This window comes from Patiria miniata, unplaced genomic scaffold (assembly GCF_015706575.1).
Source record: "Patiria miniata isolate m_02_andy unplaced genomic scaffold, ASM1570657v1 HiC_scaffold_23, whole genome shotgun sequence".
In the NCBI taxonomy this organism is placed as follows: Eukaryota; Metazoa; Echinodermata; class Asteroidea; order Valvatida; family Asterinidae; genus Patiria; species Patiria miniata.
The window spans coordinates 5,501,549-5,521,441 of NW_024037062.1; the positions used below are offsets into that span (position 1 = coordinate 5,501,549).

The 19,893-nt window shown below is 39.6% G+C and overlaps 2 protein-coding genes across 11 annotated transcripts in view; both read left to right on the top strand.

Moving 5' to 3' along the window:
• Nucleotides 1–10,681, top strand: part of LOC119731248 (rap guanine nucleotide exchange factor 2-like) — an 81,199-nt gene extending 70,518 nt beyond the window's left edge. For 4 of the 7 annotated variants that reach the window (XM_038204337.1, XM_038204334.1, XM_038204338.1 and 1 more), the window contains 7 exons: nt 604–798; nt 2,093–2,229; nt 2,982–3,123; nt 3,624–3,758; nt 4,694–4,780; nt 5,652–5,699; nt 6,350–10,681. In XM_038204337.1, the coding sequence (XP_038060265.1) occupies nt 604–798; nt 2,093–2,229; nt 2,982–3,123; nt 3,624–3,758; nt 4,694–4,780; nt 5,652–5,699; nt 6,350–6,375 (770 nt within the window). In that variant the 3' untranslated portion in view covers nt 6,376–10,681. Of the gene's footprint in view, nt 1–603; nt 799–2,092; nt 2,231–2,981; nt 3,124–3,623; nt 3,759–4,693; nt 4,781–5,651; nt 5,700–6,349 lie in introns of all 7 variants that reach the window. The other 3 variants (XM_038204336.1, XM_038204335.1, XM_038204339.1) reach the window with 3 other exon arrangements.
• A 5,436-nt stretch (nt 10,682–16,117) lies between these two features.
• Nucleotides 16,118–19,893, top strand: part of LOC119731123 (B-cell scaffold protein with ankyrin repeats-like) — a 40,355-nt gene continuing 36,579 nt past the window's right edge. The window contains exon 1 of one of the 4 annotated variants that reach the window (XM_038204140.1): nt 16,118–16,340. The gene's annotated coding sequence lies outside the window, so the exon portion shown is untranslated. The remainder of the gene's footprint in view (nt 16,341–19,893) is intronic. The other 3 variants (XM_038204142.1, XM_038204143.1, XM_038204144.1) reach the window with 3 other exon arrangements.

The window sequence follows — 19,893 nt, forward strand, 5'->3', positions numbered from 1 at the left end:
GAAATCTTAGAAATCTGAAACACTGTACAAAGTTTTGTGTGCTTGGCAAGTTCCGTCTGTTTCAACCACAAAGTTGCATGCTGGAAGCCTGGAAAAGCCATTGAAAACTCCTCAGCTTGGAGAGCATTGACCTAAAATATCTGCTTTATTTGAAGCATTACTTTGTTCTTCAGTGTATAGGATATATTTAATAGTCATTCAACATTTAAAAATTGGAACATTTAGAAATTGGGGTGGGTGGGTGGGTCACAACAATTTTGAAAAAGATCATAATTTTTTTTAATTGACTGTTCTGAATGGCCCCTGATGGCAGGTTTTGTGTATCATGAATTGTTCATGCAACAATTAAGTCTTCCTTTATTTCCTTAAACTTTATGAATGGAACACAGTTTGGTATGTAGATAACAAAGAATCTATGCCTTTGAAAAAATAGTGAATTTTTATGTTCTTCAGGTGTTCTGTTAGTGATTTCCTTGTTATTTGTCATTTGGTAAGCATTAAGATTTAATAGTGTCAGGTCTGCTAAATTTGCTTTGGACATTCATTGGAATTAAAGCAACAAGCTGATGAATTTTGGGATTTTTCACTCGTTTTTGACCCCAGGTGCCACGTCACCAAAGAATCTTCGCAAGTTGTTATCCCTCTCAGAGGAGGGGGAATCACGTCTAAGCACCATGAAGGTCCAGAAGTCATCCCACTCCAAAGGCCCTCCATCGTCTGGTCAGAGTAAAGTTGGTCCAGCCTCTCCAACGTCAAACGCCATCAGTCGCACAAGACGAGTGGCCGTTACAAACCGAGGTACAAACCAATGTTATAGTACTAGCAAGATTGTAGAATTGTGACAGATTTTCAGATAGGGCCCGTTGATGATGTGAGAAATATCAAATATCAGATAACTTACAAAGGGAAACTGCGTAGGTCCACTTTTAAGGTGACAAAAACTTGAACAAAAAAATCGCTAGGGTAGTATTTTAATCACTCAAATCAATTTCTTTGTTTAACCCAATGTTTTATACACATTTCTTTTTCACCATTTCAAAATATTCATAAGTGTTGTGACTTTGGATGTGAAGTTAAGTAACATAGCTAGTATGGCTTGGAATGCTTTTGATCAGCAGTACACTCAAGTCTTTTTCAAAATGGAGATGGCAACACAAGGCCGGGTTCATGTTAGTAGCACACTCGGTACAGCAATGGTACTGGTGGCCGATCCAGGGTACCAATGAGCACCATGTCTCTCAGCCCCCTCCCCCTCCCTCTAAAAAGGAAAACAAGAGAAAGGTGCCTATTTAAGAAACTTATTAGAAGGAGCGAAACTGACTATTTTTAATGCATTGCTTTAGTCCATTCTTCCCCCCGCTTCCATGGTTTTCTGAAATATGAATTGAAAGGGGAAAAGAGAAAAGGACAAAAAGAGCAACCCTTAGTGTCAAATGAGTTCCAGCATCCCTTCCTTTTTTATTTTTAATTTGCTTTCAACTGGTTGGTGGCCATCATAATCCAATTGTGTTAGTTTGAAAAGATACATTGGACTGTGTTTGATTACTCTTTCAATCCCTATTGTTATACCTCTGTCTTGAATACTGTATTTTCATTGGCCTAGAACGATCACGTGTTAAGTTTATAAAAAGTCATAGTGCACTCCTTGTGGGATATCAGGTACGTGATATCCCACCTGGGAGTGTGATATGACTTTGTGCGTACAGTACGTACGCGTAGGTACACGTTTCACAAGTAAAATGCAGCGAACTTGCGGACGATCAACCGTGCATGTGAGTTGACGTCGTGTCATGATTGTTGTGTTTACTGCTGTTTGTTTTCGTGATTTTTACATTCAAATCCAAAGAATCCACTCGGCTTCGTCTCGGGTGCTATGCGCCCCTCGGGCTTTAAAACGTCATATCCCACATCACACCAGTCAACAATTGTTAAATGTTCAGGATACGTTGATGTATTAAAAGGGTGAATTCATTGATCTGGATGGCAGACACTCAGTAATATATTTAGTTGGGCCCATAAGCCTTATTTTGTTGTGTCTGGGGACATATAGTGGATTCTTTGAATGGTTTTTCTTCACAAATTGTTTCTGAAGGGTCATCAGTCAGTACATCATCCACTGAAGGGAATGGCGGTCGCAAGCTGAGCCCTCAGCGAAGTGACAGTGGATATGGAGGCAGTGAGGCAGGCTCCACTACAAGACAAGAACACAAGCCTAAACACAGGCAGACAGGTGTGTGCTGCTAATTAAAGGCCAGTTATTTGATGTTGAGGTTTGCTATTGAATCCTGGATTGGTGGCTAATCAGAAGTGATTAGAATCAAATTTCAAATCAGGAGGACACTTGTCACAATTAATGCCATTTGCCTCTCTGTGATACAGCATTCGCTTGAGCTTTAAGTTGAATTTGCAACATCCTAGGTATTTTCACAGGGCAAGTCATCTTGACAACGAGTAGATTTTTAATGAGATTTTTGGTTAGGCTTAAACGAGATTGGATATTTCACAAAGATGACATGTTTAATGCCATTCATGAGCAGTACACTTTGGTCAACAGATAAACTTAACAGACAATATGCAAGCAAATCAGCCTTTCTTAAAGAACTCTAAATGTCTTTCAATCAGTATTATTGTATTAAGGCTTTGGATGGCCTTATAAGGCTTGCAGAAGTCTTCCTTTGCAGGTAAACAGTTACCCATTTTTTACAAAATTTAAATTGCCAAATTAGTACAAAACATTTCATTGCTGGTTTCTTGTACAAAACATTTCAATTGTACAAATTTTGCAAGAAATTTTAATAAACAGCCAAATTTGTATATGTTTTCCATTAAGGATATACGTGAGTTGTATACTTTTTGTATGAAATCTAAATTGCCAAATTTGTACCTTTTCAATGGCTTGTTCCAAATAATATACAAGCGATGTGAAAATTTGTATGAAATCTAAATTGCCAAATTTGGCCATTTGTATGCATTGGTGGTTTGCAGGGCAACAGCCTGGTATGACTGGACCATATGACAGCTCTGATTCCAGCCAGAGTTGTCTGTCGTCAAACTATGACACACAGAGCAACTCATCCTTTGGTTCCTCCTCACCGCCGATACGAGACCATCAGTTCCCCAACGGTAGGAAACGTACAAATGTTTGTCAAGCAATGTCCTACAGGAGCAGTTTTCACAGGGCTGGCCTGCAGAATTGTAATCACCCTTCAAAAGTTGTCATTGCCCTGACATTTTTACATCATCCTGTTCCAACTGACAAGAAAGATTGTGTGATGGATTCATGATCATTAAAAAGTGTGGATTTTAACAATTCCAGCACATGGTATATCCATCATGACACAGCACCCCAAAGTAGCAACCTTTACTTGACTTGAAGGCCTAAACAATAATTTGTTGCTAAAATATGAGCCTCTGTGATTAGAAGAAAAAAACTTATCACATTTTCTTTTGAAAATTTGTCAGCATTTTTGGGGGTTTCAGTTTGAGTCAAACTTTTCTTTTGAGGAAGTTTCTGTTCAGATCAAAATGATCAGGCCCTCCTGACTGTTAGGATTGATATAATTAGGTCACTCCACTCGCTACCAAACAGCATTTTTATCTAAAGTGTGTCGTATTCACAACAGATTTACCTGGGGGTACCTCAGTGCCTCTCAATAACCAGCTCAAGCCTCGCAGTAGATGGGCCAACCAGGATGATAGGCCCCGCCAACCCCCAGAATACCATACCGCTACCAAAGGCACACCGCCAAAGGCCTCAGGTATGTGCTGAAATAACCCTCAAATATTCCCCAGAAAAGGAATTACATAGAATGGGATGTAGGTGGGGCAATGGCATCAAGCAAACATGGCGGCCACTCATTATGGGATGCTGGTGTCTTTGCCAATTTTGTGGAACCCACAGAAACTAAAAGTAGGATGTTTGTATGTTCACTGTCACTAGCCAAACATGTCAGCATTGATGAGCAGCTCATTCAATACAAATATTCAATGGCAAAATTGTCTTCTTCATTGTACTTGTATAGCCCTAACAGTCCTAAATCCTCCAATTTCAATATGATTTTGCACACCCCCTAGGGAGTTAGGGTTAATGCTAAATGGCTGGATGGGTTGCTGTGTAGGAAGCTTGAGACATTCGGAAATCGGAAATTCATTGCCAAAATTTACGAAATGGTGTGGCCCAATCATTGCACCCATCCTGTGGCAAGTCATTTGTAGGAATGGCACCTAGCAGGAAGAGATAAATAAGAATTTAGTTGGCAACTAACAAGCAAGAAACTAGGGAAAATGCAATCTTCCGCAGGACTTACACGTTGCTATGTGAGAAAAGGATCAGCCCAGGGCTTGATTTCATGGCTCTGCTTAACTTTAGCAACAAAATCTTTGCTTTAGCAGAAGATTATCTGCTTATGGTCAGCACATTTCACAAATTAGCAAGAAATTTTGGGTGATGCATAGGCGCACATTCCATAACTAAGGCTTGTAGCTTACACAGTTAGCACAGATTTGATTTGTTTGCACTGTTGGCACAGAATGTTGATCGTTATTGTGAATCATGTGGTCTGCAGAGTCATGAATTTAGTCCTGGTTTTTCAGGCCGCCTTTCAAACCATGACAACTTGCTTGTAGAGTGCTGAGCCATACTGGATCTCACCATGCTTTCTCTCTGTGTCTGCTGTGCTTTGTTTACTAATAGGGAGGTCTTATTCCCAACCACCCTCTGCTGCCCCTGATATGACACAGCGGCAGCCACCAGACTATGCTGTGGCCACAGCTAGGAAACGTAAGCACATAACCATTGGTGTGACTTTTCTAAAAATATCCTTTCATTTTAAAATTCATGTTAATTCCAACTTCTTGGGCCTATTTTACAGGAATCTTCCTGAATCGTTGCAAATCAAACACATGTTCATTTCACTGAAACAAGATGGACGGGAATAGAAATCTGAGTCTGCCAAAACACCATAAAATCATTATTGGATTGTGGAATATTTTGATTAGTTAGGGTGAACACTTTCTGCTAGAGCAATAAAAACTTGCTGCTGGAGTTGTGGCCATAATTTAACTCTTGCTTTACCAGACCCTTCCAAAAGACTTGATTATTTGCATACAGTGTGCAATGTTTACTGCATAGGCATTACTAGAATGGTGAGCAGGGTCAGCTAATCTGCGGATAAGTAAATGGGCAGCCCTCCCAATCACTCCATTTGAAATCTTTGCTGATACGGGGTCAGCATCCTCCAATGTGCTCCGTCTAAATAGTACATGTATTGGCATTCAAAATCACATTCAAAGTGCAAGGATGAAATCACCTTATGTTTTCTTTAAAAAAATTGATTGTAATGAAATTATGCACAAAACCTTACACGTCTTAATTTTGATTTGTTGTTGAACATTCACATATTAATATTAATGATGTCAAACTAACGTAATGTCTAAATCCTGTGAGTTCAAGTGGAACCCGGATGCACTGTCTGCTTTGTAAAATAGTGATACTGAATGCTGTAATCACAATAAGCAATGTCGTATTATTGGAATACATCACACTGCTGTTGCTATGGAGTAAGCCAATCAGTATCAAGGATTCAAATTATTCAAGATAGTGTTCCTAACAGTGCATCCTGACACTGATGTGATTACTATTTGCTTTTCAGGAGAAATGTCCAACTCAAAGTCAGAGGCTTGTGACTTTTATGATTCAGGTAGGTAACCACAAACTGTGTCCTGACTCCCCTTGAATTGCAATGCTTGCATTTGAATAATCTCTTAGACAAGTATTAAAAAAGGGGTAAAATCTTTAAACATTGCTTGATAGATTTTACTTCATAAATTAGCCATGACTGTCGTAATTTGGTTGAACGAAGACAAACTGACTGAGGGGTGGGGGGGGGGGGATGTGAAGCTGTGACCGCTGGCAAACTGTTCCAAGATGTCTATTTTGTACGCATTATAAACAAACCACCATTAACCACAACTGCCTAGGCCCTTTTGGCTAGGGACCATCCTCAATCCTCCAAAATTATCCGTTATTTCTTGAGTTTGTTCAGTGGAGGGGTGACACTACCTCATGCCTTCCAAATCCTCCAAGAATCATTGTCAATACGTTGAAGCAGTGCGCATGATATCCAGAAGCAGAGCTGATGGTATCCAGTAATTATGCATGGCTGAGTATAAACAATACAGGGTGTACAGCCTATGACATCAACACAGTGCACCCTCCAAAATCAACTCATACTTTTTTGCCATACAGCCTCAATCCTCCAAAATCCCCCAGAGCGCCTGGTTGATTTTGGAGGATTGAGGAGGGTTAGGGTTAGTAAGAACCACATGTCCGTTTTTCTATTCTCCACAGATAATGAACAAGTGTCTGTTGTATGACTAGGCATTTGAGGCACTTCCTTATGCTATGTATAAGGGCTTGACTTCAGAGGGCTCTTCCATCTTTAGATCCTGATTGCAAATCGGAGTGAGGGATCGGGAAAGCTGTGGTATGAAACCCTCAGGCGCCCGGAAGCTCTGGCGTGATGACATGGAGTCCTTGCTAAGGCAGTCAGGGAATCTGACTCATGAAGAATCATCAAGGAAATGGTGGTGTGAAGCCCAGGAGCTCTGATGCCACAGCGTGGAAACCTTGGTATTGTAGTCAGCAACAAGACTTGGGTGTGAGGTATCAGGGAAACTGCAGATTGTCAAACAAACTGTGAGAAACCTCTGATGCTACAATGTAAAATGCTTTGGAATGTAGTCAGGGAACAGGACTTGGGGAATCGGGGCAAACTGTGGTGTAAAACAGTCTGGTGCACAGTGCCGCTACTGCACTGAATTCTTGCTAAGGCAGGATGCAGAGACTACAGCTGGTGTGTAGGCTGGTGACTCGATCATTGGCTCTTTGCTTGCAGGCACCAGTTGGCCAGATGGTCTGGACACCAGACAAAATGTGTGTGAAGTTAAGGCAGAGTCCAAAACAGGCTTCCAGAGCTACGGCTACGTCTATTATCAGCTTGTTCTGACGCAGCTGTTATGGTCAATGACCTAGACAACAGCTCGTTACAAGGAATTAGGATGTGACCTATATAACTACAAAAAAACATGATCATGTGTGTGTTGAGCAAACTAGTCATTCTTTACTCCATTGATGTGCACTTCAGTTGTTTCTCAAACACAGTCTCATGAGCATTTAAATATAGCATCTCTACATGATTAGGACAACCAACGCTGAACATTTGAAAAATCAGAGTTCTTCTGTTGTAACAGTAGACTGGTACCTACCCCATTACATTTTGGCACAAGTGTGAGTATTGAACAGACTGTATTGATTGGCCCTTGCTGGCGATATGCAGTAAAACATTTCCATTATGTAAGTTGGTATGTTTGAATGTGTCATGGTTCTGAAGGTGAGTGTGCTCTAAGAAATTGCTGCTAAATAGGTTTTCATATATAATCTGTTTTAAAATTGAGCAATGTATTAATTATTGGGACTTTACACTTCTCAGCATAATGTCAGAGAGGGCCAGAAAACCCCAAAGATTTTCCAGTATATCAATCCCTATTTTGCATATATTGGGCAGGAATCTGCTCAGGATATGCAAATTAGCACAGCCTACTTCTAGAGTTGTAGTCAAGTGGTTGACAAGTCCAATCATACATCAGTCACAAGTCAAACACAAGTAGGGTCGCAAGTTATGAAGAATGACAGGAATGACAGGCTGTGTCACACTGCATGTCAGTAGCCTGTCACTTAGTTCAGACTGGAGTGACTTGTGAGTGACTTGTGATGACATACGAAAACTCGCTCCAACTTTGCCACCGTTTCCTTGTATGGGAAGAATTCATTCGTACCCAGTGCCTAAGGATCGACAACATTTTGCAAGCTGATTTTACAAGAGCTCTGGTTAGTTTCTGAAACTTCGAGAATGATTATAGCAGGAATAACAATGGCGGGCTAGGCTTGAATTTTTTTTATAATGTTGTCGGGTGGTATTTTGGCCATAGATTAAATCAAAAACAAATTGTTTTCATATTTTTGGGTAATTCTGTGATATTTGGAATTCAACAAAAAGTCCCACTAAACCCTGCTGCAATTACTTGTGTATCCAGCTAATTTAGAAATAATCCAGCAGCTTGGATAAAGATTGGGGGGTGGTGTCCAATGCAGGATCAGTGAAGTTGGGAGAGCAAATCATCTTTGTGCAAAACACAACTTAATTGGTTAAAGAAGTGTACGGTCTAGTGTCCCACTGAAAACCTTCAGTTGTCAATAGAATTGCTCTCTAGAGACATACCAGTTGTATACCAATTGCTGTATACAATTGATATATACAATTTCCAATACAGATTTTACAAATTGAATTGTCTCTGATGTAAAGTACAGGTATTGTACAAAATTGTAAGTGTTTGTATTAAACTCCTCCATAATTTGCAGGGTTTTTGTTAATGTTGCAAATGTACTTGCCAGAAAAAAAACCCGCACTACAGAAACGGGCACACCGTCCACATTTGGAAATATTTAGTTTTAGTCTTAGTTAATTAATAGTGAAACGTTCCTTGCCAGAAAGGACAAGGAAAAAGCTGACAAACAAATGGAACATACATTGTATTCTCTAGAAGATCGAGTCAAAAATTGACAGTTATCGAATGTCATTCATTAATCACCATCATATGTATTCCTAAATGTAAGCAGCATAGATAGTGCCTTTTTTGTAATGTAAAATCCTGGAAATATGGGCATGTAATGTCTAATAATGATGTGCATGTCAATTACAGCCACATTTTTATGTAGCCTTACCCCAAACTCATTATCGTTATCTTTTATTTTTGACCATAAATGTGTCCTTTTTTTTACAAGTTTTAAATGAGAAAAGTATTATTTTAGTTTTTTCTTTAAATCTTTTCAGAACCATTTAAAAAAAATTTTTTCAGAACCATTCTCTTAGTTGAGAAATCATTCGCACATGGTGTTTTCGCAAACCTTTCAGTTATTAAATATAGTGAGATTTTGCTCTGTGGAAAGTTTGAAGCGTTACTTTGAAACAGTTGTGCATAAACTAGGTGTGTGGTTTTACTGCAACAATCCAAGAAAATTTTTTCTAAAAGTGACTTTCTAAATGCGCAACAGCACCCCTGTGTCAGGAAATGACATGGACATTGAAAGCAAGAAAAGGTTCACAGTGAAGACAATGTTTACACAAAAAACGTTTCTTTCTCTTTTTTTTTATACTGTTGACTTGCACAAATCAAATTTCAGTGGGATTGATTTCATGGGCCCTTTACATCTAAATGTAGGGTGTCGGTTGGGGGGGGGGGGATTCATTCAGTTGTCAAAAAAAAACACAAGAAAGTCAGCCCAACTTGAATTCAAATCAATATACTCTGAGCACTTCTTATTTGGTAGAACACTGGAATGCAGTGCAAGATGGGGAGCCCAGTTCCTTTATAGGTAGACTTTCTTACCACAACTACATTACATGTATAAATAGAGAACAAAAACTTCTGTTGCAGTTTTTGTTAAATAAATTCATTGACTCCAGCAGAAATCCACAAGAATAAAGTCATTTGAACGTAACAAAAGTGAAGACAATCATAAATGTCACCATTTCCATTTAAGAATTATAATTGCCACATTCCAGGATTAATATGTATTGTGGTTTTTCCGTTTATTATCATTATTTGTAAATATGTAAATAACTCTTTTATAGTGCTGTTAATGTTCATGCTGTAGAACTTGCGGACCAGTCCAGCAGTTTCTTTTTGTATGGCTCCACACGTGTGATTATGCTAAGCACCAATTGCGAGTTGAGAACCAGACTTCATGTTGGAAAGATATGTCGTGTTGACCTCTATTTTCATGCAGCGGCTGGTTTGCCTATGTGTAAAATACATACAGCTAATATGTTCTGATCGTGTACTGCAGTATTGTTATAGGTCCGGATGTAGATACTTGCTAGCTTGATGTGGGCTTGCCTGGGCTATTTACTTGGTTTCTGTAAATTATTCGTGCTGCTTTTATAGAAGATACAAAAAAACACAGTGGAACCAAACTGTATCTAAAATTAATCTGTTTGATATGTAAATCAAGGAGACACTTGTACAGATTAGCCGATAATTTAAGATGAATTTTACTTTTAGTTTTTTTGGTTTTATTCTTGTATTTTTTTTTAATTGGCCAGTTGTAATGAGTGTGACATTTATATTGGAATGCAATTCTTCCTGAAGCCAGCATTCTTTTTCTCTTGTGTTTATTACTGAAGTAGCAATTGGAAGAGAGAGAACAGAACCCAGGCATGAGTGGTATAATTGTAACAGTGATAATTTACACAGTAAACCAATGCTTCTTGTTATAATATAATATAAGGCCACTCTGTAACCATCGCAAAGTATTCAGTTGTTATTAATAAGCAATCCGTGATTCTAAAAATGAACACTTGATATATGTAATTACCTTTGTATGAAGTTGCAGTCTACAGGCATCAGTATGAGGCTTGGAACTTTGCAATCAAAGTTAGGACCAAATAGTCAGGTACCCGTGACGTGACCTGGTCCGGAGTATGGTTGGCTGTTCGGGGAACATGACCAAGATGTCTAAGGTATGAAAAGTCTCATCACTGACTGTAGTATTATATTCCACAATTTCTTGAAATATTGTTGAGGAGAATAATGAAAAATAAATAGTCATGATACAATACGAGTGCAGAAGTTGGTGGAGGTCTTTAATTTAAAAAGGGCAATACCACCACCAGTGTTACAATACATCCATTAAATTGATGGCATTTTGCTGTCGGAGATGTTTACATTCTGTTTACATTCTGCTATCGGCTGTTGCCCTTCACCGAAGGAATGTTATAGGGATTTTACGTTCGTTGATCTCAAAGAGCTCGTTATAAAAATACAAATATAAGCCTGCCCGGATGGGACTCAACCCGAGACCTGTATACAACCGATTGCCAAACACGCTGCTGTATCAAATTCGAACCAGTGGCATAGTCAATAGCAAAGTGGCCAGACATGCAGTTTGTTTCCCATCACCACTCAAAGAAAGTCATGCGGAATCTACGAAGAAGGCCATGCTTCAGAGCAGTGTAGTCCGTAGCTTGGTCAATCGCTAGACGAGAATACACCTCTAGGGCCTTCCCGCGAAGCAGGGCGCTGAGATTTGTTGCCCAGTTCTCCTTGGACCATCGTTGGCTGGTAGCATATTGCTGAAATCTTTGAAGATATGCATCGATGTCGTCTTTGGCATCATCGACGGTTTTGGTTCTCGAGCTGTCTATCCATTTTAACACTAAAGGAAAATATCTAAACGCTGGATCTGATTTGCTGAAGCAGCAGAGATGACAGATTAACTGGACCAATCACAGAGCACACAAAAGGTGCCGCAACAAGATTGCGCAAGCGAATAGGGTAAACCGGCAGCAGTGCGATGAAAGGTGACGGACAACAATGTACACAAAGAAGCAATTAGCTATGAAAGTGGTCCATTTAGCTTATCGCCTTGCATAATCACGAACAATGTGAGCGCAACTACAAAAATCAAAGCTAAAACTCGCAAACCGTGAATCTTATATTGTGTAACAAAATGTGGCAAACAAACACCTTTTCCCGGACAAGCCCCATGTAACGCGTATCTGGAAAAAAAAAACCACGCACGGAATCTTAGAATTTCGGGTTGTTTGCCAAAACCCAATCCAAAGACAAGGTTGAAATGCAAAGGAAACAAAAGTAACAAAATGGATTAATCTCAAAAATATTTAATAGTTTAATTACCAAAACAAAGGAAAATTTAACAAATGAACAAATATTAAATGTTGAAATTAATTAAAATGAATTAATAAGTGAACTACGAAACAAAATGATAATGATAAAGATTCCTCAAATCAAATAACTAATAAAAAAGTCTCTTGTGCAGGAGTTTTTAAGGACTTATAAATTATCCTCTTCCAAGCAATTAAAAGAACCGAATTATAAAAAAAACCTCCAACGGTTTTGAATACAACCCAAATCAAATGAAATTTCCTCTTTTCCTTCTTAAAATCAACAAATTTCAATCAAAGCAGCAATGTTCAAATTCTTTGAGATTTGATTTGAGGCAAAATACAAGTTCGCAAATTTATCAATTCTTCAGATCGTCAGTCTCAAAATCACAAAAAAGCCTTTCAATAATTGTCAAATTGAACTTCTCAAACAACTCCGCTTAAAAATTACCAACTGCGTTCGAGCAATGGGTCTAACTATTCAACTCAACTGAAATGCAATATTAATTATAACATCTCAACGATCAAAATCTTAGGTTTCTCAACCGATATAATCACATTTCGGTTATCAATTTGTACAAAGTGATATATATGGGCCCACCACACTACTACCGTGTCTTGACAAGAGCTGTGTCTAGGATGTCAACATTTGTCAACGTCGACTGTTATCGACAAAAATGAATTTTTGCAACCTCAAAATTGCCCCCAAATGGCCCAAACACATAATGGCCCGTAACTATGGCAACGGGCAAAGTATCGGTTTAAAAAGTCTATTTTGGTTACTTGCTCCCAAAGTCCTTTCATCCAACAAAGTACAAAAAAATTCAATTTTTTTAGCGTGGACACTTATTTGAAGTATTTACACGAAATGACTCTTAACTCTTTATCCGTACACATATTATGGCTCCTTACACAAAGAAATAATTTACATAACACCAGAATGTTCAACGGCCATGTTTATTCATTCAAATAAACTAGTAAGTCTATTGAAAAGTAATAAAACTGAAAAGGCATCAGGGCTTGCACCAACCTCGTCCCCAGGGTGTCGAGCAGTACGCGCCCACCACTACCTGCTCTCTCACCCCTGGTATTGGATCATTTGCATGTGCAAGATTTTTGAACACGTATGCAAATTAGGAGTAGTCTGGTGCCTGCCTGTGCGTTACATTTGCGTTTGTGTTTGTATGCGGTGTCTGGGGTAAAAACAGAATCAATTCGTCGCAGCGCGAGCATGGCGTGAGTTACGAAAACATGATTTCATTTTAATTTAGCCCGACTGCGTCTGGCCGTACAGTACTATCGCAAGCTCTGTAGTACGGCCAGACGCCCAATGCTTCCACAGAGACTGAATTTTTTTGGCCGCTGATGTAGCGATTTTACTACAGATTTCGATCGAGATTATCTTTTCATCCAGGACACAAATTTCCAAAGTTAAGGTTCTTAGTCGTAGAGCAAGTCATACCTTTTCGAAAAAACGTTCTTTGGTTTCAATATTTTCATCCATCTGGCCAACAGACGACTTTCAGTCATCATCTTCCACAAATATCGTCCTGAAAATGCCCTCCATGCGATTTCAAAATGGCGGCCGCGTTGTAATGTATGCATTATGCAGGCGTGCTTGGGCAGGATAATGAATATGCATCATAGTTTATGACGTTTGTCGGGCGCGCGGCGCGGCTGGCCATACAAACACGAGGTCATGAACTAAATAATGCATATTCATTATCTTGCCCAAGCGTGACTGCATAAATGCATACATTACAGCGCGGCCGCCATTTTGAAATCGCATGGGGGAGCATATTCGGGACGATATTTGTGGAAGATGATGACTGAAAGTCGTCTTTTGGCCAGATGGATGAAAATATTGAAACCAAAGAACGTTTTTTCGAAAAGGTATGAGTTGCTCTACGACTAAGAACCTGAACTTTGGAAATTTGTGTCCTGGATGAAAAGATAATCTCGATCGAAATCTGTAGCAAAATCGCTACATCAGCGGCCAAAAAAATTCAGTCTCTGTGGAAGCATTGGGCGTCTGGCCGTACTACAGAGCTTGCGATAGTACTGTGCGGCCAGACGCAGTCGGGCTAATTTATTAAACTGTTACGATCTTAACGAGACAACATGCAGTATCGCATTTCATATTAATATTAACAAACTGGAAAGGAAATGAATATTTTCGAGAAGACGTGGACGAATGATCGCGAAAACACGTACTGCACGAATGATAACAACACCAAGTACACGATATAAATCCATTTCTAGCCAATTGCGGTATCGAATCAGGATGCAGGAAGGAAGTTTCCTATCCAGGGTTTACTATTGGAAACAACGTTGGAAATAAAGTAAGCACTGGGGACGAGGTTGGGCTTACACGGGTCATGTAACTTTAATCAAATCATTTGGCGATGACATCGGCGGCAAATAATGGAGGAGGTTGGGGGGGGGGAGGGCTCACCCCTTTAATGGTTAATTCCTTAGGACATATATAATTTCCTACCATTACTCCATTAGACCCGCAGATTTGCTTCCCCGTTGCAATTCCAGTAATTTTATGTGCCAAATTTCCTTCTTCCTGATAAATTGTGGCAAACTGGCCTCACGGAACATTGATACACGGAACATTGATAACCATCATCACAAGGCCACAATAAAAAATGGACAATAATTCCTGCACGTACAAAACAATGCCTTCTATGAACTTGATCGACACAATCAACACATTTTCCTTTTTGATTTTGTTTGCCCCCCCCCCCTTCCCCGTGAGTGGCTGTGCATGTATCGATTTACAAAATCGAGTCGAAACCCTCGTATCGCGTAATGGTTACCTCACGGAATTGACCGCCGCTACCTAGTGGAGATCAGTGGCGTATCTAGCGGGGGCCGGGATTTTGATAGTGTTGTTAAACCTACAAAAAACAACAACAGTGTTTTAAAAACGATTTTAAGAAGGTTCAGACGTCGATACAATTATAGTCTGAACTTTCCTGAAAGTTCCTGAAAGCGATCCCCGATGGCAATGGGTCTGTGGGCTGGGCCACCGTCTCGTGCCCGCCTCGGACAAATGTTGGAACTTTAAGATCGTGTACCGTTTTCTCAATGTTGGAAATGCACCTAGCCCTGCGGCACAAGATCACAAATTGATGAAATTATGTTTTGTTCATGTTTTCGTCAATATCCCTTGAAGCTACCTGACAGTGTCTTTTGTCTGGTTTGTGCAAAATGTTTTACCCCAAACTGTCCCAAGAGGGTTTGTACATACCATTTTCAAAACAGTGGAATTAATGGCTTGTTCATATTGTCTCTTTGTTATTGGTTACTTTTTTTGAGACACCCTTACTCATAATCATATCAAGAAGCTTCAGAATGTTAATTGATAATTCTGCTTGTGTACTTGGAGTTTTTGTCGGCTTTTCTGGATCAGGAAACAGCGCTGTTTCAAAAGTTATTTCGCTATTGGACATGCATGTCATGGAAGTTCGATTTAATGCGTGCAGTGCAAGCAGAAAGGTTTGCAATATTTCCCCTTTTGTTTGGAATCAATAATTGTACATTAAGGCTGATTAAAAGTTAAATTTTCGACCAGTGAACCGGATACGTAATTAAAGAAGGCAAAACTTTATCAATTGGCAAATCGCAAATTCTGCGGCCGGCAGACTTTGAACCCGACAGATGTGTTGTTTGCATTGATACCAGGTTATCAAATATTGACAAGGCTTTAAACTAAACAATTACTCTGAACTGACTGCAGTAGGGATTTCCCCGTTCAGTTGTCACGATTGTTTTCATCATGACGGGATTTACGAGTTTGCGTAGTGGGAGGTCAGAAACGATCGTTGCGGTTGCAAAAGTGACAATAAATTTCTTTTATGGGTGTGATCTGAAGGAAAAAAAAACCCCAAAACCTGGTGCTCAATTTCCAACTGATTGTTTTCCACGCTCAACACAAAAATTGTATTCACAGGCATGGTGCAACAACTGGCATGAATGTTGTTGTATTCGTGACGTCTCACCAGGGGGCGGATCCACGTTTGGATCAAGAGGGCGGGGGTTTAGCTGCCAAGGGCCGGGGTTTAGTAGTGTTTTTTCTGCACGGTTATCCCGTTTTCCTATCCCCGGCAATCAACGATAGATGCATTATATAATGAACCTATTGAAGCCCCCTCAAACTTTTGTATATCAATTGTTCGTGTGTTTTCAAGATTACCGAAGCCTACGTTTTTCCGCGGTTTTCTAATTTAGCTCATTCAGGAACTGAGATAGGCCTACTGTTGGTTGACATGACCGAAATAGAGTGCACAAACGACTAAGCCAAGTTTAGTTGTCGCTTAGTCTAGTCACCAGTATACCAACTACGCGAACGTTATACATAATATGAGGAACTAAATACGGGTGCCCGACACTTGTTGATGTGACCAGCGGCCGGCCGTGAACTTTGAAGCGATGAACCAGGAAATGGTAGAAATTTAGTCAGAACACGGACACGGTCAGAACGACGGTCAGAACGACGGCGTCTGTCGACCCCGGCACGTACATGAATCATGAATGGAAGATATTGTCGCAATTCTATCTGTCATGGCGGTTAGTTGATGAATTCCGGTAAGCATTTATATACTCTTTATAACTTTTATAAGTAACTTTTTTTTACACAGTCCTTATTTCGTCACCGCAACGCATGCCCACCTTTCGCGGGCCGTGCACGTATCTCTATGTCTGTACTCCTGTAGAAACTAGAATACTGTGCAAACTACTTTATTGATACTAACTGATAGGCTATCCCAATCCCCCGGTACCGCAAGAATTCCATTCATGGACATCACTAATTTTTCCCTGCAGTGACTTACCTGTATCAGCCATCAGAAAGCGATAACATGATACATTGACATATCCAAAAAAGTCAAATTTGGCAGGGAAAATTTCGAAGCATTTAAGATAATCCTTACCTTTTTAAAGGACACCTCTCTTTTTTACGAGCTCTGTTCAAAACCTCTTTTGCAGATGACTGTCCAGTACCAAAGTGACTTTTTCAGGCTAAAGCAGTCTTTTTTTCTTCCGATAAATTCATGTTAGTTGTAATTTTGAAAGCACTTTGTAAGAAAATGTGATTTTCAAACCTTTTTGCAGTTTGCCATCTTGGATTTTGAGTCAGTTTTCTGTTCATCATCGTCGTGTATTTCCCCTTAATTTCCCTCTAAAATCAAAGCCCTGCCAGCCTCTTTCCACAAAATTAATCCTGCCGATATTTAAGAAGGTGTCATACTGTTCAGATATACGACAAGAAATACCAGAATGTCACTTTCGAGTGTCATTTAGTCAGTTGTTTTGGTGAGTCTTTTAACCTTATATAGGAATGGGGTTCTAAAAGTAAGGATTACCACCCTTTAATACTGAGAGTGAGAAAACACTTGGATTTTATTTCAGACCAGTCTCAACTCTCATGATATTTAGTATGTACTTGTGCACAAGGTGTCAAGCAGGTCAAGCTTCAAGTGATGTCCAGGTATGAAACTCTGTCCATTAACTTTTATTTTCGCTCAACTTATCATTCATGGTCATCTGAGTAAATTGAAAGTTTTGACAATGAACTGTTTCTCTGGAAGTCAAAGGGGATGAAAAATGTAATGCAATTGGGCTCTTTCATTGATGAAGATTTGTTCAATGATTTTCAAACAAAATATCCCACGCACAAAATATTTATTCTGCACAGTAAATATTATGCGCCTATCAATTGTCCCTCCCCCCCCTGGGCTGTCCCACCCAAGATGTGGGATTGTAACTTTTTAAGTGACAAAATCCCCACCCTAGGGCAAAATTTAAGTGACAATCTCCAACATACATATGTGGGAGCACTAGCGATTGCCTTTCCATATAGGCCTAGTACGCCAATGGTAACAATGTTTTTGAGTGACCAAACTCCCCACCCTTGGGCATGAAAAATGTGACCAAATCCCGACGTCAGACCTTGGGCGGGTGGGGGGGGGGGGGGACATTTGATAGGCGCATTACTCTGATACTCGATGTGATTTGACACAAACTTTTTTAAAAATCTTTTTGATATTTGTAATGCATCTTGGGTCTGGATGACAAACAAAACAGACAATTTGTGCACAAACCCATGGAGCCCTGAACCAGTTACAACTTTCATTTGATTCGTCCTCATTATGTATCGAGAATTTAGCGATCATGGGTGGTAAGGGTGGCTTGTGTGTAAAGCGCTCGCCTCTCACCAAGGTGACCACGGTTCGAATCCTGGCCACGGATCCGTGTGAGTGGAGTTGTGCATTGGTTTTCTCCTGTGCCACGAGGGTTTTTCTCCGGGCCCTCCGGTTTTCCTCCCTCCGGAAAAATCAAACATTTTCGATCTCAGGCTGTGCTCCATGGTCATATATGGGTCGATGTGGCCGGCAGCCATAGGCGCCTTTATGTGCCAGTGGCCCGACCACGTTGTAGCTGCGTCCTTCGCAATTCAGCATCCCAGCTGCCAGTAAGGATGATTAGCCTCCTCAATTATTATTATTATTATCTTTTCACACATTGTTGCATTGGTAAATTGAAATATGATTATTTTAAACATCATTCTTTAAAACCTATTAAAATGAAGAAAGTTTTGGGGTACTTTGTTAGAGACTAGTTTCTTTACTCATGAATATTAATATCATGATCCTTCCAATATTGACCAATCAGAATAAAGATTTCAAGCTCATGCCTCCAACACTGACCAATCACATTTGTTCCACAGGTGAATCGATGATCACTTAACCTTGGAAAAAATGATGAAGAAAATAGTGTTTTAAATGTTAAAGTTTGATTAGTTCGCTGCCAACAAAGGTTTGCGTAAAAACTGCAATGTTCCTTTGTCATCCAATGCAATGTCAAAAAGGATTAACCCAGGCAGCGATTTTGTTCCATTTTTTTCCACAACACATATTTGCTATGGGCGTATATCAAAGCACTTTGAGTTGAAGTCAAGTTCTCAGACTTTATTTCCCTTGAAAAGACAATCCTCCAAACCACAAATTAGCAAAAGGAACTTTGTCCAAATGACTTACAAAAAACTTTTAAGAGAAAAAAAAAGGGGGGGGGGGAAATCACAGCCAATGGGATTGGAACTCATGACCTACAGATGTACAGTCCAATGAAGTATCCACTAGACTACAGCAGTGACTTGCTCAGCTGAGTTGTAATTCTATATATATATAGTACTTTAGTGAATGTGTGGTATGGAAAAATAAATCGCAGCCTAGCACTGCCAGGGACTATCGGTATTTATTTTTCATAAATCTGGCTGGCATGGTTTCTTTCCAATGCTACTTCTTGTGATTGGGTACAAAGCTGATGGGTACTAAGTCTTGACATTTTGCTTTCTGTATTTCTTTTTCAAAATTGGTAGCGTTTCTTCCTTTTGATTCCAATTTTTCCACCAACTTTTGAATATTTACAATGTTTTCCCATATGAGTATAGAGACTACATGTATCTCTGGTACTAAACCGTAATTGTCCTGATCAGTAGTTGGCTTTAGAGTCAGTTTTGACACGTTATTTCTTGTATTTCGTGTCCTGGAGAGAAGTTTAACCTCAAGAGGTAGTTGACCGTAGGAAGCCCGCCTTTGATTTAATGAATTATTGCTTTCTGTTTATGACTCAGTGGTCATGTAAGGGTCATTATGTGGAAGTGTGTTGGTCTTATATGTTGGGTAAAGACCCCGACACGAATTCCATCTTATCGTAGGCAAATGTTTGGTTGCATATCTGTTGCTGTTTTTAGGATGTTGCATGTACATTGTACACATATACCGGTATTTAATTCTTTTATTTGTTTAATTTCTGTTTGATAGGCTCTTTGAATGTTTTAACCATAGAACTTCCAGGAACTTTCATTAAAAACCTTTTAGTCCCAACTTAACTTTAAATCAATCATTGTGCAGAAATCCAAATATCTTTGAAGAGGCATCTAGCACATAATAATAGTACTGGACATGTACATTATATTGTAAGTATAGTGGCTATAGGCTCTACCTTCCTCAATCCTGTCCAATCCTCAAATTTTGTTGGTGGATTTGAAGGGTCTGGTAAGGGTTTTGATTTTTCCGGGGGGGGGGGGGGGATGGATCTGGTAAGGGTTTTGATTTTTCGGGGGGGGGGGGGTGTCATA